This window comes from Salvia splendens, chromosome 20 (assembly GCF_004379255.2).
Source record: "Salvia splendens isolate huo1 chromosome 20, SspV2, whole genome shotgun sequence".
NCBI lineage: Eukaryota > Viridiplantae > Streptophyta > Magnoliopsida > Lamiales > Lamiaceae > Salvia > Salvia splendens.
In genome coordinates, this window is record NC_056051.1 from 5,852,343 (window position 1) to 5,876,727 (window position 24,385).

General features: G+C 41.5%; 3 protein-coding genes and 1 non-coding gene across 5 annotated transcripts; all 4 read left to right on the forward strand.

Annotated features, from left to right (window-relative positions):
- Positions 1-1,427: 1,427 nt before the first annotated feature.
- Positions 1,428-4,254, forward strand: LOC121781298 (GDSL esterase/lipase At1g29670-like). Its single transcript, XM_042179040.1, has 4 exons — positions 1,428-1,838; positions 2,930-3,166; positions 3,471-3,723; positions 3,925-4,254. Exons 1-4 carry the CDS (start codon positions 1,446-1,448, stop codon positions 4,155-4,157), a joined length of 1,116 nt encoding a protein of 371 aa, XP_042034974.1. The 5' UTR covers positions 1,428-1,445; the 3' UTR covers positions 4,158-4,254.
- Positions 4,255-4,593: 339 nt separating this feature from the next.
- On the forward strand, positions 4,594-4,666 carry TRNAK-CUU. The gene has a single exon. It is a non-coding gene; the product is annotated as a tRNA-Lys (tRNA).
- A 1,529-nt stretch (positions 4,667-6,195) lies between these two features.
- LOC121781111 (G-type lectin S-receptor-like serine/threonine-protein kinase At1g34300) lies at positions 6,196-7,813 on the forward strand. 2 transcript variants are annotated; one of them, XM_042178810.1, is made up of 3 exons: positions 6,196-6,280; positions 6,372-6,642; positions 6,883-7,813. In XM_042178810.1, exon 3 carries the CDS (start codon positions 7,008-7,010, stop codon positions 7,698-7,700), a length of 693 nt encoding a protein of 230 aa, XP_042034744.1. In that variant the 5' UTR covers positions 6,196-6,280; positions 6,372-6,642; positions 6,883-7,007; the 3' UTR covers positions 7,701-7,813. The 2 variants fall into 2 exon arrangements, with proteins under 2 accessions (XP_042034744.1, XP_042034743.1); XM_042178809.1 differs by having other exon boundaries at positions 6,372-7,813.
- Positions 7,814-16,988: 9,175 nt separating this feature from the next.
- LOC121782924 (G-type lectin S-receptor-like serine/threonine-protein kinase At1g34300) lies at positions 16,989-19,963 on the forward strand. Its single transcript, XM_042180927.1, has one exon. It carries the CDS (start codon positions 17,177-17,179, stop codon positions 19,700-19,702), a length of 2,526 nt encoding a protein of 841 aa, XP_042036861.1. The 5' UTR covers positions 16,989-17,176; the 3' UTR covers positions 19,703-19,963.
- Positions 19,964-24,385: the final 4,422 nt, after the last annotated feature.

Genomic DNA, 24,385 nt, shown 5'->3' on the forward strand with positions numbered 1-24,385 from the left:
GTGGACACCTCTAGTATCAACTAGACTTGTAGCCAAAATCAAACAATAAATGTAAAAGTTGACTTGTATTAGGATTTCACAAGAGTGTCGTGATTCGTGAATACATAAATTGGAGTACAATATTGGTATGGTTGACCAATATGATTGTCATAAAGATTTTTGGTTTTTTCATTGAAAAATTTGGCGACCGGTTTATATTATATAATAATTTTTTTATTTATAAAAATCACATTAGAATAATGAGGATTCATTTTCAGCTAATTTTGAAGGCCCATTAATTCTTCTGCAATTATTCTTTTAACAAAAATATTATGCGTTCCTTTTTTTCTGTTGCAAATTTTATTTCTCGAGTAATTATAGTGAAAAATGGAAATGGACTTGCAAATATAAATAGTTCTAGGTGATTACTTGTTATTAGATGCATTGCATCTGACTTAAAATTAATTTAGTAGATACGAATTAACGATCATAGTAAATAATATACATATGATATAAGTATCTAGTATTTATCTTCATCTACCTTTGGTCCTCTACTGAGCACAAATTCATTTTTTATAGCACGAAATAGCCTAGAGTTTTAAAAATTATAAAAAATTTATTTTAAAGAATTAGTCCAAGTTACGAATAACTACCAAGTGTTATTTTTGCCGAAATATATTAATAACGTGAAAGAATGGATTACGATCCACCCACATCACCAGCAAAGGTGGAGCCAAGAATTCAATTCAGAAGGGGCAAAAATATATATACAAAGATTTTTTTAGAGTTTGAGGGAGGGCATTTACGAAGAAAATTAAAGATTTTGCAAAAAATGAAGAAGAAAATAGTAAAAAAAAAATATTTTGAGGGGGAGCATTTGCACCCTACCCTCCTCAAGTGGCAAGAAATGTATCAATTCCTGTGAAAAAATTCTAATTCTAGACTGTCAAAAAACATAAGAAATCTATATTTATCTGTTGAGAGGTCTTTCTCACCATGAAACTCATGAAAGAATTATTGTTCTTCGAGTGTTAAAAGTAATTAACTGTTAGGATTAAGAGGAGTACTATTTTACTAAGAATGATAATCAAATTGGATCCCTAGAAATTTGAATATGTACCTTAGATCCCTTAGCTAAACGGCTAAAACTTGAAAGAATATCACCATAGGTATGCTAAAATTTGTTAATCTATGCCAATTTTAACTTTTTCTTTCTCATTTTACTCCACGGCGAAAATAATGTCATCGTTGGGTCCTCGGAAAGTTACTATTTTAAAAAATCAGGTTGAACCAGAGTCGGGTTTGACCCGCGCGCAAGAGTACCACTCTAAGGAAATAAATTTACAAAAATTAGTTTTCTATGACTAATCAATTGAGGTCCCTTTCCTATCATCCTCTATAAATACACATTAAAAGTTATACTATATCCCATGTCCATACTAAGAAAGGCCACCACACTGCAAATCATGACAATGTCTCAAAATCTCTCCCTCCTTTGTGTCTTTCTCATTTTTAGCTTCACCACTCCATCAACTTGTCAAAACACAGCAAACCATGATTGCAAAACCAAAGGCATGTTTGTATTTGGGAGTTCATTAGTTGACAATGGCAACAACAATTTCCTCACAAACTCCTTAGCCAAGGCAGACTTCTCCCCCTATGGAGTGGACTTCCCCCTTGGCCCTTCTGGAAGGTTCACCAATGGAGAAAATGTGATTGACATTTTGGGGAAGAAGCTGCAACTCTCAGACTACATCCCATCTTTCACTGATCCCTCAACATGGGGTGGCAAGATAGTTAATGGTGTGAACTTTGCTTCTGGTGGTTCTGGGATTCTTGATGATACTGGTGCTCTTGCTGTTAGTCTTTCTCTCCCTCTTGATGCTTTGGATATGTCATGTTATGTTATATTTATGTCATGGTTTTCTTGATTTTGTTGGGACTAGGCTGTACTCCCTCCTTACCTGAAATTTTGCCATATTTTTCTATTTCCGCATGTCCCACACCGAATTTATCACATTTCACTTTTTATCATTTTGTATTGAACCCCACATTCCACTAACTTATTTCGCTCACATTTTATTATAAAACTAATGCTTTAAAAGTAGGACCCCATCACACCAACTTTTTCAATCTACTTTCCATTACATTTCTTAAAACCCGTGTCTAGTTAAACTGTGACAAAATTTGGGGGACGGAGGGAGTAATTTGTAAATACCTAGTTGGTACTTGCTAGACTGTTCGTTTTAGGGGTGAGCAAAATATCTGGAATCTTGAATTTGGTTCGGGTTCGGGCTTGTTTTTTTATTCTAAAATATTGGATTTTTTTGAACAATTTTGTTTCGGTACTGGTTCTTTTCAAAAAAATATTACAAATTCAGCCCGGTTTGGTTATAGCAAAAACCCGAACCGAAAGTGGCTCGCCTCTAGTTTTGAGAGTTAAACAAGAATGTGATGTAATAAAGTGTAAATGATTTAATACACAACCACACTAGACTAAGTGACACCAGAAGTTGAATTTTCTTGTGAAAGGAAAAGATTGAATTTTTAGCTGAACACATAAAATATCTCGAATCTTGAATTTGGGTTCGGTTTCTGATTTTTCGGTTAATTTGGTTTGGTCCGGTTCGGATTTTTTAAGAAAAAATACGAATTTGGTCCGGTTTGGTCCAAATCCGAATGTTCACCTCTATGCATTGATACTTGGTGGTGAAGTTCATGTGATTCAGTCACATGGTAACATAATGTGTCAAAATATGTTAGGAATGTTGGTTGAAGACTTAATGAAGAATGTGCATGATGTAATAAAGTCTTATTGATTTAATGCACAACCACACAAGTGATCATGTTCACCCAGAAGTTGAATTTTCTTGTGAAGAGAAAAAGATTGAATTTTTAGCCAAACCCATAAAATTTAAAGCCTCTTAAAAATCCAATTTTATGAATTCAGGGAAATGTAACCAGTTTGAATCGGCAAATCAGCAATTTTGAGAAGGTGACTCTACCAGAATTGGAGCAGCAGTTTGGGAACAATAATAGCAAAGAAATTCTGTCTGATTTCTTGTTTGTAGTTGGAAGTGGAGGAAATGACTATTCACTTCATTACTTTCTTGGATTGGCCAACTCTAATGTCAGTCTTGAAGCATTTACTGACTCTGTCACAGCCATTCTCTCTGCCCAACTCAAGGTATATATCTACATTTCTTTATTGCACTATTTAATGTGGTTCAATTTTATTTAATTTGGGTGTTTAAGTTATTAAATTAGCTTTGATGGATCGATCTCATCTCATGCATGTTTAAGGAGTACTATATTGTTAGGTAATCAATATCGTCACTATCATCAATTATCCATAAATTTTTTAAAAAATAACGTTACGAAAGAAACGTAGGAGTTTGTCGCTAGGTATCTTACCTAATAGGATCGTCCAATTCCTACAGAACCTATCGCTAAAATCCCCTCTTGGTTGGTCGGTGTTTTGTGTTATGCAGAGGTTGCACGAGCTTGGGGCGCGGAAGTTTGTGCTGATGGCGATCAATCCGAATGGCTGCAGCCCGATGGCCTTGGCCAGGGTCCCGACACAAGAGGGGTGTGTTGAGAATTTGAACAGAGCATCAACTATGTTCAATTCCAACTTGAAGAGCTTGGTAGATGATATTCGGCCTCAAATGCCCGGTTCGAATCTTGTTTTCGTCAATGCTTACAAGATTTTGAGTGATGTAATCAGTTCTCCTAGATCTTATGGTATATATTTTCTACTTTATTTGGACTTTTGAGCATAAGAAGGCATTTGCTGATTTGGGCCGATATTATTTTTCTGGCTCCGTCACTGTATATGATACTATGTTGAGAGAAAATGCTTAATTTGCATCTACTTAAATATCTTCTAACTTTGGTTTTATATACTCTAAAAAAGGCTTAATTTTGGATCTTTTTTTTATTGAGGTTTCCGGGATGCAAGCAATTCTTGCTGCGAAGTAAGGCAGGTGAGCGAAGGAGGGACGGGGATCTTGTGCAAGCGAGGGGGCTCGATTTGCAGCAACAGAAGTGAATATGTGTTTTTTGATGGCTTGCATCCAACACAATCTGTAAATGATGTTATTGCAACCAAGGCTTTCTCTTCTCTAATAGGAGATGAGGTTTACCCTTTCAATGTCGACGAGCTCTCTCAAATTTAACCATTTAAATTTGATTTTGCATGTAATCTCGCACTTCATCGTCTTGTATGAGGCGTCTCATCTTAATCAGAAGCTACTTCAATGTTAGTTTTTGAGACGAACAAGTATCCACGACCCTTGAGCATTACACTATTCATGTTCTTCTGGGCACTATACACAATTTTGAGCACTATGAAATTAAGCAATTAAGTATTTAACCACACACTTTTCCTATTCCGCAGTTATTATTATTTTTAATTTTAGTTCCTTCGAATTTATAATTTTTAATTAAATAGATTAAGTCACTTACTATAATGAAAGGTACATCAATTACTAATCCAATCGTGCTCAAAGATTTGAAAGAATTCTATACACTTACTCCAATTGTGATTCGACTACACATTTTATATAATAAATAAATATTAACTTTATAATTAGCCTTTAATCAAACAACAAAGCCCGTCTAGCTCAGTTGGTAGAGCGCAAGGCTCTTAACCTTGTGGTCGTGGGTTCGAGCCCCACGGTGGGCGATGTTTTATTTTTTTAAAACTATTATTTTATTTGAACAAAATATTCTTTTATTTGAACAATTTTTTGAATAATTAATTATGTTTCTTTTATTTGAACAAAATATTCTTTTATTTGAACAATTTTTTGAATAATTAATTATGTTATTTAATTATGGTAGACAAATGCTCGTATATATTGTTAATTTTAGCTTACCCAGAATCCAGATCAATTTATTTTTTAAAAACTATTCTTTTATTTGAACAATTTTATTGAATAATTAATTATGTTATTTAATTATGATAGACAAATGCTCGTATATATTGTTAATTTTAGCTTACCCAGAATCCAGATCAAGTCATAATTACTCTAAAGAATTATGATATTCGAGATTAAGTAGATTTAATTGAACCTTTTTACGAAAAGGCTACTTCAAACTCGTCTTATATGGCAATAAATTAATTATAATTAAAATTGTATAATTTCATTGAAAAAGAAAATTATACTCCACTATAATTGAAACAAAACAAATATTACTATAAAAAGTTACATAATTGAAATAAATGGAACATTATTTAATTGAACTATTTAATAAAATATTTATTCAACTATTTCTGTTATTTGCCCAATTTTTTAAATAAATTATGCAATTTAATTATGATAACAAATAAATAATCGTATATATTTGTGAATCTCGATACATAGAAAGTAGTTGAAGCACGATTAATAAATAAGGATCGAGAAGATCAAGAATTGAGAGTTGTTATAAGTCATCAAGGAAATCTACACATTTTTGGTTTAATTTTATACCACATTTTAGTACTTGCTTAGTTCTGTAATGTCATGAACATGAACCATTATGTGTTTAAAGTCTAGTTCTGTCAAATAAATATTTGCTTACTTCATTTTTGCTACATTGAATATTCATCAACCAAGAAAATGAAGTACTTAAAACATAGACTGGATTAATTAACACCAAGTAAAGGTAGACTTGATCACAGTTTAAGACCATTGGAGAATGACATTGATGTTAAGCAAACAATGAGGCTAGCTGCTGTAGGTGAGTTTCTATTGCAACCAAGAACACCCGTCGTTTAGGCCTACGAGGGGGAAGGTTGTGCAGATGCTTGAAGGGATTGCTGATGTGAAGAAACCACCTCCACCTTCGTCCATCGTTGAAGGCCGATCAGCAACAGACCCCTGTAGCAGAAACGCCACTAGTTTCGTCGTTAAGTATAGAATGATGATGGATCAACATATTTCTTATAAAAGTATGGATCACTTATGTCCCACCTTGCCTAAATATCTTGTAAATTCCATGTAGAAAGACTTCATTTACGCGTCTATTGAAGAGTCAACCGCTGAAAAACAAAGAGGGAGTGTTTGATTTACTAACCATTCAATGCAAGATGAATTTTCTTTAACAATTGATTGCATTACTAAATTTACAGCACTGAACTGAACCATCATTACTTGAAAGCTATGTTTAACAGATTCTTAAAATCAAGCCATAACACACTTGGTCTTAGTAGACTATTCTCCATCTAATGCAGACTTGGTTCACAGTTTACTTTTAGCAATCTCGGACAAGCTCCCTTTCCTGATGCAGACATATGATCTCTCGTCCTTTTATCGAGGTGAGGATGAAGTTTTCATTCCTGAACATGGTGTGGCTCCTTTTCATCTTCATCTCAGCTGCTCTCGTTAAAGCTCGGGATATTTTGCCAGGTTCAAAACTAAATGTTTCGAACACAAGTGATTCGTGGAGATTGCCTAACAAACTCTTCTCGCTTTCCTTCATTCAAGAATCTACACACATATTTTGCTGCCATCACATGCAATGGTGTTCCCATCTGGAAAGCAGGTGGCGCTGTCGACTCCTCTGCCTGGCTCGAGTTTACTTTCTACGGAAACCTCCTGCTCTATAAAGGCTATTCAGTTGTGTGGCGGTCCAACACTTACGACCAAGGCATCACCTCTGCCTCACTCGAAAACTCAGGTAACTTTGTGCTTAAAAATGGAAGTGTTTCTAAGTGGTCAACCTTTGAAAATCCAACTGATACAATAGTTCCTATGCAACGTTTCACTGCTGATGATTTCTTGCAATGTGAGTTGTACTCTTTTCATCTTTCGAGCTCAGGAGAGATATCTCTCCGGTGGAACAGATCCGTAGAGTATTATAGTACTACTAATGTTAGCTACTCAAACATGACTTCACCGAGTTTAAGGCTGGATTCAGAAGGGATTCTTTCGCTGAACGATCAGTCATCATCACGTGTAATTATGGCATGAGGTAGTGACTATGGTGAAGTGAGTGATCAAAGTCTGATATTCCTGAAGTTGGATTTTGATGGGAATTTGAGGATGTATAGTTCTTCAATAAATGGAAGAGGAAGTAAGAATGTGACATGGGCTGCTGTCACAGATCAGTGCAAGGTTTTCGGTTATTGTGGAGATTTTGGTGTTTGCAGATATGATGAGATCAGTGGGAATCCCTTCTGTGGATGCCCATCTCAGGATTTCTTTCTGAATAAGTCGAACGAGGGAAGGAATGCAGGTTGTGAGAGGAAAATGGATATTCAGAAGTGTCAAACGACAATGCTGTCTATGGATAATACCTTGTTCTTGACATATCCTCCAGAAACTGATGAAGATTCCTCCATAGCAACTGCTGCAGCCTGCAGGTCGAACTGTCTAAACGATTCTTCATGTGTAGCTTCGACTTTCTTGGCAAACGGAACAGGCACTTGCTACATGAAAAGATCAAGTTTCATCAGAGGTTATGATACGAGACCCCCGCCACCAGACGCACCAGCAGAGCGGCATGCCGAGCTGGAGGCGACAACAGCCGAGCAGCACGGCGCAGCAGAGCGGCATGCCGAGCTGGAGGCGACAACAGCCGAGCAGCACGACGCAGCGCTTCCGGAGCCGAGCAGCACGACGCAGCCGAGCAGCACGACGCAGTGCGTGAATGACCGAAGTGAAGAATTGATTGTGTCGAAGAGATCCTTGAGGCCGAGAGACAAGCTCAAGGCGCCGAACAAGTTCAAGAATTAGCCGATTCGTTTTGTTTCTTTTTTATTTCTTTCCTTTTATGTTTTAGTATTTTTGAAACATTAATTTACTTATTGTTGAGTCGGGCCTGATGTATAAGCCCCGTTCGGGTTTTCTTTGCGGTTCTTTCCCGGATGAATTAGGATACGTCGAACCGCCCTAGGGTTTCTAGTATAAAATAGGGTATTTCATCAACACATTATTTTTATGAATGAAATATTTTCCCTAAACCTATCTTGCATTCCAAGAAACCCGAATTATCGTAACTTTGTTGCTGAGTGGAGAACGTCCACAACTCAACAAAACCCGTGATCTTCCTCCGAGATTGTCGACAGGTTGATTGCTAGTTCCCACGAGAAGGAAGATAACTAATTGTTACGGAGCACGTCTGTAACAACTGGTGCTTTCATCCCGTAACTCAACATCTATAACAACGGCGAAATCAGATGGCTTCGGATTACCCGAGAGCCGAGACGTCGTCGGCACTACATCTAGGGCCGGCGCCACAGCGCCAGGTAGCCGAGTCAGGGGGTCGGTCCCAATCAACGGATCCGATCACGCTAGGGTTCGCGCAGTTAAATGAACGCTTTGATAAGATGGACCGTCGGGTCGAAACCTTGGAGCGCCGACCGCATCCACAAGCGGCTGATCACACCCAAGTTTGGGACGATGCCGAACACGAATGGGAGGAGTATCGAGGGCACGGGCGGCCAGTACGTGAGGATCTTGACCGTTCATACCGACACCAGGATCGAGGTCGGGGACACCCGTCTCGGGGTGGTCGCGGTGATCGGGGTGGAGGAGGCCGTTTTTCGCAGCGGCGCGATGTGACGGAGTATCGAACGGGTCGCCGTCGGGACAATTGGGATCCACCTCAGAGGCACGACGATTGGGACGAGGATCCGCATGAGGATCGCGGTGTCTCCTGCTGGGACCCGCCTCAGCGCCGAGAGCGTTTTCCCCACCAGGGAACCGATTACTCTTCCGGCTTGAAGATGGACGCGCCCCACTTTAACGGGGCGGATGCGCCAAATTGGATATCCCGCGTACAATATTATTTCGATCACAAACGGATCCCGGAGTCTGAGCGTCTGCATTATGTAGTGATGCTGTTTGACCCCCCCGCTTCGGAATGGATATTCAATTATAGGGAGACCAATGGTTTTGTAACGTGGCCGGAGTTCCTGGACGACGTCAGACATCGCTTTGACCCACAGAGCTTCAAAAATTACACGGGTCTGATCGCCAAGCTGGTTCAGACGTCTACCGTAGCAGACTACCACGCAACGTTCGAACGGTACCTCAATCGGGTGACCGATTTATCGGAGTCATCTCTGATTCCTATTTTTATCCAAGGGCTCAAGCAACCCTTGCAAGAGAAGATCGAATTGCAGAACCCGGTTTCATTAGCGGAGGCAATGGCATTGGCATTGCGCTTGGCTGCAACACAAGACGAGCGACCGCACCAACCGTCGCCATATCCGCGACGCCAGTGGTCAGGGAAGGAGCAGAGGGCCCCCCCGATCCCCGGTTCGACCCCAATTTCTGGACCACAGCCGCAAGAACTTCAGGGACGTGACGCGGACAAGGCACGGGTATACCCAATCAGGGTGTCTAACGCCGAGAAATCGGAGCGGGCACGCCGAGGGCTTTGTTACCATTGCCCTGAAAAATGGGTCGCAGGCCACGTCTGTAAGGTCAAACTTCTTTGCTATATGGATGACGATGCTGACAACCTGCAGGAGGATACCGCGGGAGATCAAGTGCCGGAGGACGAACTAATTACGGCTGATCTATCGCACCTTCACGCCTTGGATGGCCGAGGGAGCTCGAAACCGTTCATTGTACAGGGCACGTTGGGCGTAACCAACGTGCGGGTTTTGATCGACACAGGCGCGCCATTGGATTTCCTCCAGCCACGCATCGCCGAAATACTCCAGTTGGACCTAACACCCATCAGACCATTCCGGGTGTTGGTAGGTAACGGAGCATCCCTGCTCTGCACCCACATAGCGCGGGGCACCAAGCTGACGCTGCAGGGCAACGTATTTGTGGTGGATCTCCATATTCTCGCTCACCATGGGCCAGATGTGATTTTGGGAATGCGTTGGTTGGAATCGCTGGGGAAGGTGTCGGCGGATTTCGTCAGAAAAACGTTGGAATTTACTCACGGGGAGCGACCGGTTTTCTTACAAGGCTTGATGCCGGGGCCAAAACAAATATCCCTTCACTCGTTATACACATTAACGACGCAACCAACGGACCACGAGTTCTATGAGATTGTACCGATTGACAGCGGCACTGAGGCAGTGGAGGGAAGCAGCAGGGAGGACTTTCCTCCGGGCTTGCCGAACGGAATTCTCGCGGTATTAAACACACACCGAGCGGTGTTTGAACAGCCTCGTGGCATGCCCCCGCCGCGGCAGTTTGATCACCGCATTCATCTCCTACCCGGTACACGGCCGATTAATGTTAGACCGTACAGGTACCCCTACTTCCAGAAGACGGAAATCGAAAGGCAGGTTCGCGATATGCTGGAACAGGGTATCATTCGCCATAGTCACAGCCCGTTCTCGTCCCCGGTATTGCTGATCCGAAAAAAGGATGGCACTTTTCGGTTTTGCATTGATTACCGAGCCCTCAATAAGGCCACCGTGCCGGATCATTTCCCCATTCCTACGGCAGAAGAACTATTTGACGAGTTGGGAGGTGCTAGGTACTTCACTAAGTTGGATCTTCGCTCGGGGTATCACCAAATTCGAATGAACGGGGACGACATTTTCAAAAACCGCTTTTAGAACTCATGATGGGCATTTCGAGTTTCTCGTGATGCCTTTCGGGTTGACAAACGCACCGTCCACCTTCCAGGCGGCGATGAATGCTATTTTCCAGCCACTTCTCAGAAAATGTGTTATCGTTTTCTTCGATGACATTTTGATTTATAGCCCGACCATTGAGCTGCATAGTAGCCACCTGGAAGCCGTTCTGGAACTGCTCCATGCTAATAACTTCTTCGTGAAGCTTTCGAAGTGTTCATTTTGTAGTATGTCGGTGGAGTATTTAGGGCACATCATTGACGAAGGCCATCTCAAGGCTGACCCGACCAAAATACAGGCGATGACGGCGTGGCCTAAGCCGGGAACGGTACGGCAACTGCGAGGTTTTTTAGGGTTGACAGGCTACTACCGCCGTTTCGTCGCCCACTACGCGATGATCGCGGCGCCCTTAACAGATTTACTTAAAAAAGAGGCTTTTCGATGGAGCCCCGAAGCCGAGAAGGCGTTCGCAGCTCTGAAGCAGGCGATGACATCAGCTCCGGTCCTCCAATTGCCAAATTTCGACTTGCCATTTTGCGTGGAGACTGACGCGTGCGACGTGGGCATTGGCGCGGTGCTAATGCAACGGGATCACCCCATTGCGTTTTTCAGTAAGAAACTGGGACCTCGCAGGAGGGTGGCATCTACGTATCATAAGGAATTATATGCTATTGTGGAGGCCGTGCAAAAATGGCGACAGTATCTATTGGGGCGTGAGTTCATCATTAGAACGGATCAGAGGAGTTTGAAAGAGCTGTTACAACAAGTGGTCCAGACCCCAGACCAACAACTCTATGTTAGAAAGTTGATGGGATATAAGTTTGTGATCGAGTACAAGAGAGGCAGCATGAACAAGGCGGCAGATGCCTTGTCCCGGCAGCACGACGTGCCGAGCCCGCATCCCGATTTGCCTGCGACAGACGACGCTCCCGTCGAAGTCACGACGGATGTGGACGCGGTCCAGCTCCTACCAGTCGTCGCTAAGCCTGTACCTGATATATTGCGCGTGTTGCGCGAGGAGGCGGCCTCCCTACCCGAACTGGTGGAACTCTCGGCCAAAATCAAATCAGGCGACGCGCCCTCGCACTTATCATGGGCCGATGGCCTGATATATTACCATCGCAGGGTGTTGGTGAGCGCGGAGTCCAAGGCAAAACGGACGTTACTAAAGGAACACCATTGCTCGCCGATGGCGGGTCATCCGGGACACGAGAGAACATTCCGCCTATTGGCGGCGGGGTTTTATTGGCCAAACATGCGCAAAGATGTAGTGACGTTTGTGAACGAGTGTGTGGTGTGCCAGTCCACGAAGTATTCAACGCGAAAGCCGGCGGGGCTATTGCAGCCGCTACCCATCCCGTCGCAAGTATGGGAGGATGTGTCAATGGACTTCATCACCGGGCTGCCCCAGTCCCGAGGGTATACAACCATTATGGTGGTGGTGGATAGGCTTTCAAAATATGCTCATTTCGCCCCCCTACCTCCTAAATTTGACGCCTCCCGAGTGGCGCAGTTGTTTGTGAATACGGTGGTCCGGCACCACGGGTTCCCTAAAACCTTGGTGTCAGATAGAGATTCGGTGTTCCTCAACGCAACATGGGAGGAGATGATGCGTCTGAGCGGCACCAAGCTTCACTTTTCCACCGCCTACCATCCGCAGTCGGATGGCCAGACGGAAGTCCGTAATCGGGGTTTGGAGCAGTATCTGCGAGCATTTGCTTCCGATAAACCTTCAAGATGGACGAATTTTTTACCATGGGCGGAGTTAGCTCTAAACTGTTCCCATCACTCTGCGCTGGGCATGACACCTTATAAAGCATTGTATGGGCGTGAGCCGCCCACGTTAGTGGCGTCCCCGCCGTCAGCAAAAACGCCGCCTAATGTGGCAGATATTATCAAAGAGCGTGGGGAGCTGCTGGTCACGTTACGGCGAAACCTCTTGCGGGCCCATCAGCGAATGACGGATGTGGCAAACAGACACCGCAGGCACGTGGAGTTTGACGTGGGCGATGTCGTATGGCTGAAACTGCAACCGTACCGGCAGCACTCGGTTGCGAAACCGTTGTCGGCAAAGCTGGCGCCACGGTTCTATGGCCCCTTCGAAATTTTGGAGAGGGTGGGCCCGGTGGCATACAAATTACGTCTTCCGGCGGGTAGTAGAGTCCACAATGTGTTCCACGTGAGCTTGTTGCGTGAATTTGTGGCGGGCGACGGGGATGTGGACGGAGTGAAATTGCCTCCCGTGTTTGTGGGGGATAGGCCAGTGGTGCGTCCCGTGGCAGTGTTGGAGGAGCGCGTCAGCTGGCGGGGCGACCGACCGGAGCGACAGTGCTTGGTGCAGTGGGAAGATGATGCTTCCACACCTACTTGGGAGCCGGTCGAGGCGATTGGTAGGCAGTTCCCGGAGGTTCGCCTTGTGGACAAGGCGATTGTTAACGGAGGGGGGGTTGATACGAGACCCCCGCCACCAGACGCATCAGCAGAGCGGCATGCCGAGCTGGAGGCGACAACAGCCGAGCAGCACGGCGCAGCAGAGCGGCATGCCGAGCTGGAGGCGACAACAGCCGAGCAGCACGACGCAGCGCTTCCGGAGCCGAGCAGCACGACGCAGCCGAGCAGCACGACGCAGTGCGTGAATGACCGAAGTGAAGAATTGATTGTGTCGAAGAGATCCTTGAGGCCGAGAGACAAGCTCAAGGCGCCGAACAAGTTCAAGAATTAGCCGATTCGTTTTGTTTCTTTTTTATTTCTTTCCTTTTATGTTTTAGTATTTTTGAAACATTAATTTACTTATTGTTGAGTCGGGCCTGATGTATAAGCCCCGTTCGGGTTTTCTTTGCGGTTCTTTCCCGGATGAATTAGGATACGTCGAACCGCCCTAGGGTTTCTAGTATAAAATAGGGTATTTCATCAACACATTATTTTTATGAATGAAATATTTTCCCTAAACCTATCTTGCATTCCAAGAAACCCGAATTATCGTAACTTTGTTGCTGAGTGGAGAACGTCCACAACTCAACAAAACCCGTGATCTTCCTCCGAGATTGTCGACAGGTTGATTGCTAGTTCCCACGAGAAGGAAGATAACTAATTGTTACGGAGCACGTCTGTAACAGGTTACCAGTCACCAACAATTGCTAGTATATCGTACGTTAAGGTGTGTGAGCTCGCCACGCCAAAAGAAGTCGAGAATAGAACAGTAGCACTACTTAAGATTGCTGTTGTAGTTTTGGGAAGCAGTTTGGTAATGGTCATTTTTGGCAGCTGTTTGATGTGGTTTTTTTGTATGTCTAAACCAAGATACCGTAGTTTAGCGTATGAGTACACATGTTCAGACTATGCATCGAGTGCTCCTGTCCAGTTCACATACAAGGAGCTCCAACAGGAGACGAAAGGGTTCAAGGAGAAGATCGGAGAGGGAGGATTAGGGTCGGTTTATAAGGGAGTCTTGGCCAACAAAATGGCTGTTGCTGTGGAGAGAAGCAGTTCAGAATGGAGGTTGCAACAATTAGTAGCACTCATCACTTGAATCTTGTGAGATTGATTGGTTTTTGCAACAACAGAAGGTATCGTTGTGGGAGCTTACGAGGAGTTTGAGAAAGGCAATGTGGGAGCAGATCTTGACAGGAGACTAGTGGAGGATGACATTGATGCTGTGCAAGCAATGAGGCTGCTAAAGGTGAGCTTCTGGTGCATCCAAGAACACGCGTCGTTTAGGCCTACAATGGGGAAGGTTGTGCAGATGATTGAAGGGATTGCTGATGTGAAGAAACCACCTCCACCTTTGTTCACTGGCTGATGGATCAGCTCAGTCTTCTGTTGTGATTTCATCAGTTTCGTCGTCCCAAATTTCGGTTGCTTCGTCGTTAGCTTGTCTTGAAGGATCTTGGATGTTCATCTTTGGCTTGGAAGGTGTAGAAACATGATCATCTTTTGATTGAAGATCTTGGTTTAGTTTCAATCTTTGTAGTATTTGTTTTAGTTCAGTCTTGGAATAGTGATTCCAATTATTGGCTAGTTTCCAGATGTTAAATAGTGTGAATTCTTGATTTGTTGATTAGAAGATCAAGAATTAAGAATATTTTTAAGGTTTCAAAGAAAAGGATGTGTGACCTTATTTTTCTTTTAGTCAATTGTATACCTTAATTTTGTTGACCTCTTCAAACTAAATTTTTAGTAGGTCATGTTTTCTTCCTTACATTAACTATTCAAAAAAACTTAAAGTAAACAAAAATATAGTTATAATTACGATTATATAACTTTTTGTTGATTATTTAAAAGTTTTACTTGATCAAATGGTTGACTTGAAAAAATCTGAGTGGAGAAAGAAAAATCTTATCCCAATCTTCCTCACTTGACCAATTCAAAGTCTATTAATAACAAGGACCACTAATAATAAGACTAAATTATATACTTTTCCATTGATATTATAACTTATGAAAGGAATAATTATAATTTATAACTAATTTATATTATTGGTCATTGAATAAATATATTCTGAACTACTGATTATTTACACAAAGTATATGATTTATATGAAAATAACAAAACTATCCTAACTTATTTATTATAATACAATACACCATATTATTGAAAATTAACAAATATAGTATATTGTTCAATTGAGGCTTTTCAAAACTGGTCCTGAACATATGTCCATTTTATAATTTTTGTCCCGCCAAGAATGTGAAGATCGAACTATCTACGTAAAAGTGGTAGATTCGAAATCAATAAACCTTATCAATATATCACATGCCATAGACAAATACATGAACATAACATAACAATAATGATACTAAAATATATTGATGAAACTTCACTTTCAAATTAATTGTACACCAAACTCATACTAATCTTAAACTTCTCGTGCCTATAGCCACAAAAACATAACTAGTCACTAAGTCACATATGTTGGCTAAGAATGATGCATTAAGGCTATGAATTGACTTAGTGGCAGAACGGTTAATACTCTAATCTAAAGTTTTTAGTTCAAGCCTATTGTGATTTAAATTATCTAAAGTTTTTAGTTCGCCTATTGTGATGTTATTTAAATTTCTACTTTTTACCTATAGCTGTAACTATAAATTGTGTATACTATAATAACCACTCATATCGATCAACAATACGGAGAGTCTTAGCTTAATTTTGATATATCTAAAATCATGAACCTTAACTTAGGTCCCTTGTAGTGAATTTCTCACGAATTCAATATTTCCTATTGAAACCTGACTCAGTGAAAAATTTACCGCAAACCTAAGTTTATTATTTGTGTCCAAATTTTAAATTCGAAAATATACTTACTAAATTTCGGTAAAAAAAATGTGATTACATCGATTTCTAAAATACAAACCATAGCTTAAATTTGATATTTCTTACTATCTCTAAATTACGAACCATATCTTATGTCTCGTAATGAATTTTCCATAAATTCGAATTTTTTTCCTAAAGTTAAACTTAGGACCCTCCGTCCCACTTTCAGAGTCCCATTTAAGTTCAACACGAGATTTGAGAAATATAAAGAAAAGTTGGTGAAACGATAATGAAATCTCTGTCTTACTTTTATATACTTTCTCCGTCCCATAAAAATATGTGCATTCCATTTTTGGAAAGTTAAATCAATTTAATAATATAGGCTCCATTCTCCACTAACTCTACTTTAACTATCATTCTCCTCCTTTCTCTTACTTTACCATATCTTTCTCATCCTCTCTCTTACTTTACCAATTTTATCTTAATTCTCGTGCCATCTCATCCGCCTATATTTTTATGGGACGGAGGGAATATTAGTTTTATAATGGAATGTGAGACCTATTACCATTTATAGAATATTTCAACTAAAACTTCTAAAGTGGGACATCCAAAAGTGGTAAATCGAAACTCTAAAGTCGGATAGAGGGAGTATAACTTATGTGTTGCAGTAAGAGTAGTAAATTTTTCCAACTTATGTCTCTAAAATTCACCGGAAAATCCAAGTTCATAATTACGTGACTAAATTTTAAATTCTTGTGAAATACAGCAAACAAATCTGATTTTAGAACCAATATTCCAATATAGAATTGAGGAGTGTGATAGTTATATAATTCGAGGAATATAAAATTTAGGCGTGTTATGATTTAAGAGAATACTCCATCTCTTCTACAAACATTGTCCCCTTTTTTTATTTTCATTCGTCCGACAAAGTTTGTCTAATTTCACTTTTACCATTTTTAGTAGGGGATCTCATATTCCACTAACTCATTTATACTCACGTTTTATTATAAAACTAATACATAAAAGTAGGATCCACATTCCACTAACTTTTTCAATTTATTATATTTCTTAAAATCCATGCCGATTAAATTGAGACCATCTTTACAAGACAGGAGTAATATATATGGTGGTCAGACAAATAATTAAATACTAAGCAGTATAAATAAAAAATTATTCACATTTTAACAGTTGTAAAGAAATGAATCCAACCGTGTTAATAGACCTGCAAATAATGGAGGAATATGCAAATCGGAAAACAAACCTCCACCAAAGGTCAAACCCTCTCTCTCTCACACACACAGAGACACAAACACACACATTGACTCTATCTATGTGAAGCTCCAATCAGCTTCCAATGCTTCAATGGGTTGTGTTTTTCCGCCGTAAAGCTCCGATCTTTACCACTAAAACGAAATGGGCCTCCCTCATTCCCCTCCGCCGCCGCTTCTCCCACTCCTCCTCCTCTCCTTCCTCCTCGTCTCCGCCGCCGACATCCCTCTAAACTCCACCCTCTACGCCTCCGACCCCAATTCAAAATGGACCTCCCCCAACAACACCTTCACCCTCTCCTTTCTCCCCTCCCCCTCCGCCGCCGGCTCCCTCATCGCCGCCGTCTCCTTCAACTCCATCCCCATCTGGCAAGCCGGCCCCCCCGCCCCCTCCTCCGCCGTCCTCCGCCTCCTCCCCTCCGGCGACCTCCACCTCCTCCCCTCCCCCTCCTCCTCCTCCCCCCTCTGGTCCTCCTCCACCGCCTCCCTCAACGTCTCCGCCGCGGAGCTTCTTGATTCCGGCAATTTCATCCTCAAAAACTCCTCCGGCGCCGCCGTCTGGGCCTCCTTCGACCGCCCCACCGACACCCTCCTCCCCAATCAGCCATTCAACGCCAATCACACCCTCAAATCAGGTCTTTACACATTCCAAATTATGCAAAATGGGAACTTGACGCTTCAATGGAACAACTCCGTCACTTATTACAACTCAGGTTTGAATTCCACCGCCAATTCAACTTTACTAAACCCAATTCTTGAAATTCAGCCAACTGGGATCTTAACCCTCTCTGATATTTCACTCTCTACCGATCTTGATTTGGCCTACAGTAGTGATTATGCTGAGGAAAGCAATGTGATTAGGATTGTTAGATTAGATAATGATGGGAATTTGAGGATTCATAGCTTTGTTCAAGGGAGTAGTATTGGGGCTTTAGCTACTGGTTGGGCTGCTGTGAGTGATCAATGTCAGGTTTATGGATTCTGTGGGAATAATGGGATTTGTAGCTACAATGAAACTTCCCCAATTTGTGGATGCCCTTCACTTAATTTTGAGCTAATTGATGCTAGTGATAGTAGGAGTGGTTGTAGGAGGAAGGTTGAGCTTCAAGATTGCTCTGGTCAGGTGGCTATGCTGCCGTTGGATCATACCGAGTTCTTAACCTTCGATCCCGAGCTGGAATCGCAGGTTTTCTACATGGGAAACCAGCCTTGCAACCTGAATTGTTTGAATGGGGCATCTTGTGTTGCTTCCACCTCTTTATCTGATGGATCAGGGCAGTGTTTCTTGAAGACGAGTAGCTTCGTGAGTGGCTTTCGCACCCCGGCTATTCCAAGCACTTCGTATGTCAAGGTCTGCGCGCCTCTGCTGCCTAATCCCTCGGCTGCTTCAGGGGGCGGTGGGGTGAGGAGTAAGTGGAGGCTGAGGGCGTGGGTGGTTGTGGCCGCGGTGCTGGCCACGTTGTTCGTGTTGGGACTTGTTGAAGGTGGTTTGTGGTGGTGGTGTGTTCGGAACAGCACTAAGTTTAGTGCATTGTCGTCTCAGTACGCGCTCCTTGAGTATGCATCGGGTGCACCGGTGCAGTTCTCGTACAGGGAGTTGCAGAAGGCGACCAAGGGGTTCAAGGAGAAGCTCGGGGCGGGAGGGTTTGGGGCTGTGTATAAAGGGGTTCTTGCCAACCGGACCGTGGCTGCGGTGAAGCAGCTGGAGGGGATCGAGCAAGGTGAGAAACAGTTCCGGATGGAGGTGGCCACCATCAGCAGCACTCACCACTTGAATCTAGTAAGATTGATTGGATTTTGCTCGGAAGGGAAGCATCGGTTGCTGGTGTACGAGTTCATGAAAAACGGCTCTCTCGATAGCTTCCTCTTCGCCTCGTCTGAGGAGCAGTCGGGGAAGCATCTGAACTGGGAGAATCGGTACAACATAGCCCTGGGTACGGCGAGAGGGATCACGTACCTCCACGAGGAATGCCGGGATTGCATCGTTCACTGCGATATCAAGCCAGAGAACATCCTCTTAGACGAGAACTACTGCGCGAAGGTTTCTGATTTCGGCCTTGCAAAGCTCGTTAACCCGAAGGATCACCGGTATAGAACCCTAACTAGCGTGAGAGGCACTCGAGGCTACTTGGCACCGGAGTGGCTTGCCAATCTCCCCATCACCTCCAAATCCGACGTGTACAGCTACGGAATGGTGTTGCTCGAGATCGTGAGCGGGAAGAGGAACTTCGAAGTCTCTGCAGAGACGAACCACAAGAAGTTCTCTTTATGGGCTTACGAGGAGTTCGAGAAGGGCAACGTCGAGGCAGTCGTGGACAAGCGACTCTTGGATCATGAGATCGACATGGAACAGGCGAGGAGGGTGGTTGTCGTGAGTTTCTGGTGCATCCAAGAACAGCCATCGCAGCGGCCGATGATGGGGAAAGTCGTGCAGATGTTGGAAGGGATCATGGAGATCGAACGGCCCCCGGCACCTAAGGCTGCTTCGGAGGGATCCGTTGGTGGCACCAGTGTCACAGCGAGCAGCGTTAGTGCGTTCTCTACTTTTGCAGCTTCAATACCGGTCCCCTCTTCGTCCTCGTCGATGCGGACCCCGGGAGTGTCGTCCTTCGCCTCCGGGAAGAACGGCGAACGGTGGACTTCGTCGTTGTTGACGTCGGAGACGAAGTGAACTATTTGCCTAGAGAGGAAAACAGAGAAAACAGAGAGATGATGTTTTTCCTTTGTTTAGGTTAAAACAGAGTACAAAATTGTATGTGCTTTTTCTCTCTCTTCTATTGAGATAAGTTCTTGATTTTATTGTGTTTGAAATGGAATAGGGCTGGAACAATTAAATGGGAAAAGGAATTGTAATTATTGATATACAGCTATATATGTGTAGCTCATTGAATCGTTTTCTCTTGAATTATTATTATTATTATTATTATTATTATTATTATTATTATTATTATTATTATTATTATTATTATTATTATTAATCAAGTTCTCATCATATAAGTGCATATCCAAGGGAGAGCGTAAATGAATAGGTAAAGAGAAATAACTATCATATTTACTTTTTGTTTGTTTTTTTAATTTACCTTCTTTCTTTAGAGTCTATTACTCCTTCCGTCCCATTCAAAATGTCTCATTTTCCTTTTTAGTTGTCCCAATTAAGATGACCCATTACTAAAAATGAAAACACCATTTGGAGTAAATATAGTTTCTATTATAGCAATTTCCTCCTCCATTGCTTGCTTTACTTTGTTGGTGAAATGAGACTTTAATGTTGGTTTTTTGCTAAATACGCACTTTTTTCTGTCACTTTGTTACAATATTACTATAATAAATTACTACTCCATCCGTTCTTGAAAAATATGTACTATTTCCTTTTTTCGTCCGTCCCCAAAGTGTATGGACATTCCAATTTTGGAAACTCTCTGAGACCCATTTTTCATTAAGACCCGTGCCGAATCTAAAGTTCATCTTCTATGGAGACGGATAGAATAAAAATAAGTTAAATAAGAATATAAAGTTATAGGGAAAGTTTGTGACATCCATGACCCAAAACATGAATAGTTTGCATATTTTCATATTTTATTTGCACATTATATTGTCATCTGAATAATAAATATATTAAACGGATATCATCCAATTCGATATTTTATTTTCCTTGGGAGGTATCGGGAAGGAATTGGAATGGAATAAGATCGATTCATACAGAAGAAAAGGTTCTCTCTTGATTCTGTACCTATGGGATAGGGATAGAGGAAGAGGAAAAACCGAAGATTTCACATAGTACTTTTGATCGAAAAATCAATCAGATTTATTTAAGTTTATATTTATAAATTCTAGCAATTCAATATATGCATATATAATTAGGATTTTTTTAATATAAAAAGTAACAAAGTTATACTACAAAAAATTATATGTTGTTTTCAATATTAAATAGTGATTTCAAGAATGAATGTATAATATCGTGTGTCTGTGCATGATATTAAATATATACCTACTTGTACATAAGTATGTGTATGTATGTGTGTTTGCTGATTTAAAGTCAGTATAACATAATGTGTAAAGAAAGAAGGAATCGAAGTTGTTGGGAAAATAAGTTAAACATTTATACACCTTGCTTTGGAATTCAATTGCATGTATATCTAATGGAGAGGATATAAGGGTGTTATAAAAATATATTATTATTATTATTATTATTATTATTATTAATGAATGGATAATTTAAAACTACAGCATGATAATTTCCATGCAATGACATTATACTAAATAGTTGTGCAACGAACACGTGTTAAATTAAAATAGTTAAGTGTCATTCTGATAAATATTTTGGAAAAAGATAATAGAAGCTTTTCACACTAAGTCGGTTGACTTCTTACTTCAATCGATGGCCGTACTTTGTGAATAAACGATGGGTTTGGATCCCCTGCTGTGGCTGTTAGCACAGCAGGGGATGCTGTTCCATACATAGAATTTTTAATTGTTAAATTATAATATTAAAATATTAAGTTTGTTTATTATAAAACAAATAAATGTGTGTGTATGTGTGGCACAGCCCCTGCTGTGCACAGCAGGGGATCTTGGCCCATAAACGATACGTTGCGAAAGGAATCAGGGGGATACATTAAAAGTAGAGAGAGAGAGAGCAAAAAAATAAATTACGAAGAGAGAGAGAGAGAGAGTGAGTTCTACCGGAGGAACATTAATTTGGATTAAAGATTGTAGATGAAGTTTTAAGGAATCAAGGAATCCGATTAGATCATCCGTAGTAATCAGGTGTGTATAAATCATACTTTTAGTTTTACATGTGTTTTGTGGTTGATTGTTCTATGTTCAATTGGAGTGAATTATTGGATTATATGGTATGAAATTGATATGATTTTGAATTATTTGATTTTGATGGTCGAATATGATAATATTTGATTGCTAAAATGGACATGTTTGTTTAGATATATTGGATAATTTGATGGAATATGATATGGATATGTTATTGGTGCAAAGGATATGTTTATGATACCGATTATGTGAATCATTGGATTAAAGAGGATCTGTGACAGCCTTGTACTGAATCTGAAAATTTAGAGGGACCTATGAGTCCAATTACAGAGAGGCCTTCGGGTCAAATACAGAGGACCTATGAGTCCAATTACAGAGGGACCTTCGGGTCAAATACAGAGGGACCTATGAGTCCAATTACAGAGAGACCTTCGGGTCATAGAGGAATCCCGGGCAGATACCAGGCTTGACTGTTACAGAATAATAAACTGAATAGAGTGGCATATGCATATGAATATGAAATGGTTTGTTTTTAAATTATGTTATATATTGTTTCTGATTATATGTATTGATAAAAGAATATATTTGATGTTTTGTATCATGTGAGATTAAAGGTGGAAATTTATATATACTGAGTTGTGGCTCATATAAACCACTAAATTTTTCAGGAATAAGATAGGAGTAAAGTTTTGACTGACGTGGGTCATAGGAACTCCACGTGTTATCAGGTTCGGCGGCTGACGCATATTGGCAACCTTCTCCTCCTCATCATTTTGCATGTAGATAAATGTAAAGTATATAGAGTGGTGAGAGGGTTCCACTACTGTGTAGAATGTTTTTAAATATGTACTTGATAAATGTTGAATTTTAAAATTATATAATATGTGTATTGATTACTTTTATGATAAGGGATTTATTTATAGTAAGTGCATGCGTCAGAGGGGTTGAGGTGTGACAAAGTTCATCGTTGCCCTAATTCTCAATCACAAAATACAAAATTATTTAACTTTAAAAATACGCCTTTGCTGCTGCTGCTGCTTCTTCAATGCGTTTTGAAATGCAGAATCGCTTTCAATTCCTACCATCATAAATCACCCCCGAAATCTGGTGCATGAAAAGGAACTCAATAAGCGCATGTACACGTGGAGAAATAGAGGATCAAATCACTGTGAGAGCGAAGCATGAGATTATAGAGTTAGTTAGACAGTTACACCGTGTTGTTAGCTCATATGTACAACTATATAAGCTGCTTCATTCTATTATATTGGATCATGAATGACGAATTAATGGAATTTCCTTCTCCCTTATCTCTCTTGTCTTTTCTCAACGGCTCATTGTGTATAGGTGAGATTCCGGTCGCCGTTCCTATCCCCGGTGACCCCAATTTTGCACCAAGTGGTATCAGACTACCTGATCCGGGTCCTGCGATGGTGGAAACTCGCTCCGGCGATCTGCGCCGACTGGAGGAGCTTTTCACGACTGCCATGGCTGAGTTCTCCGCCAATAACGCCGATTCTGATCGTCGGCAGGAGGAGATCGATAAATTGCGGGATACATCTGATGGCGCTCGCGATCCGACTATGAAGATGTCGATCCAAAATCCATCGGCAGATCTGCTACAGATGGAGGAGACAATTCGCAAGGCCATGGGAGATTTGTTCTCGAGGCTCGCCGAGTCCAATCAGAGGCTCGACGAGTCCAATCGGAGGAGTGATCAAGCTGATCGCACTTACGATCAAACCTTGAAGGAGCTGCGGGATGGTTTCGTTGCTCTTAAAGTTCAAAACTCTGAGTTGATGGTGAAGCTTATGGCTGATAATGGAGGCAATTCTTCGGCAGCTTCGACCAGATCAAACACGCGTGCTCAATGCTTCTCGACACGCCAATCTAAGGTTGATTCTCCGATAGTCTTTGTCAATGATTTGAACGGTTCTGGTACTTGTATTAATGCTCCAAAATTGCTGCAATCTCCAGCATCAACGACCCCTAAAATCTGCAACCGAGGGATAAATCGGTGGAGGAATGTATCCCACGTTTTCCGGCAGAAATCAGTAACTTCATCGTAAGTAACTTCTCCAATCCTATGGCTGAATTAAGAAGCCTAAAACAATTAGGTATGGTCTCTGACTATCTCAATCAATTCAAAACATTGCTAGGAAAGCTTGAGTTAACTGAATCGTATGCTGTGCATCTTTTTGTGAGTGGATTGAATTATCATGTACAAAAATCAGTTAAAATGTTCGAGCCTAAATCACTTGTTCACGCATTTGCTTTGGCTAGACTACAAGAATTAGCTTTGAATTTTAGATGAAATTATTGTAAGAATGAGGATAGAAATGAGGATAATGAGAGAGAATCTATCCTCACTAGCCTTGAATTTGATAAGGAATGGAGTTCAGGAAATGAAGTGAGTGTGGAGAATGGAGGAAAGGATCTGGCTAAGCGCAATGCTCTGTTGGCTGATGCGCGTGATCTGCGTTTCAAGGAACTCCGCGCAGAATTTCTGGCGCTGCAGATGCAGCAAAATGAGCTAATGAATCGGTTTGTGGCTACTCGGGGTGGTGGTGCACCGGGGGGTGGACCGCCG

Coding starts and splice junctions, on each gene's coding strand:
- LOC121781298 (XM_042179040.1), top strand. CDS start 1,446: ATGACAATGTCTCAAAATCTCTCCCTCCTTTGTGTCTTTCTCATTTTT. Junction 1,839..2,929: donor ATGATACTGGTGCTCTTGCT/GTTAGTCTTTCT, acceptor TTATGAATTCAG/GGAAATGTAACCAGTTTGAA. Junction 3,167..3,470: donor TTCTCTCTGCCCAACTCAAG/GTATATATCTAC, acceptor TGTGTTATGCAG/AGGTTGCACGAGCTTGGGGC.
- LOC121781111 (XM_042178809.1), top strand. CDS start 7,008: ATGTATAGTTCTTCAATAAATGGAAGAGGAAGTAAGAATGTGACATGG.
- LOC121782924 (XM_042180927.1), top strand. CDS start 17,177: ATGGGCCTCCCTCATTCCCCTCCGCCGCCGCTTCTCCCACTCCTCCTC.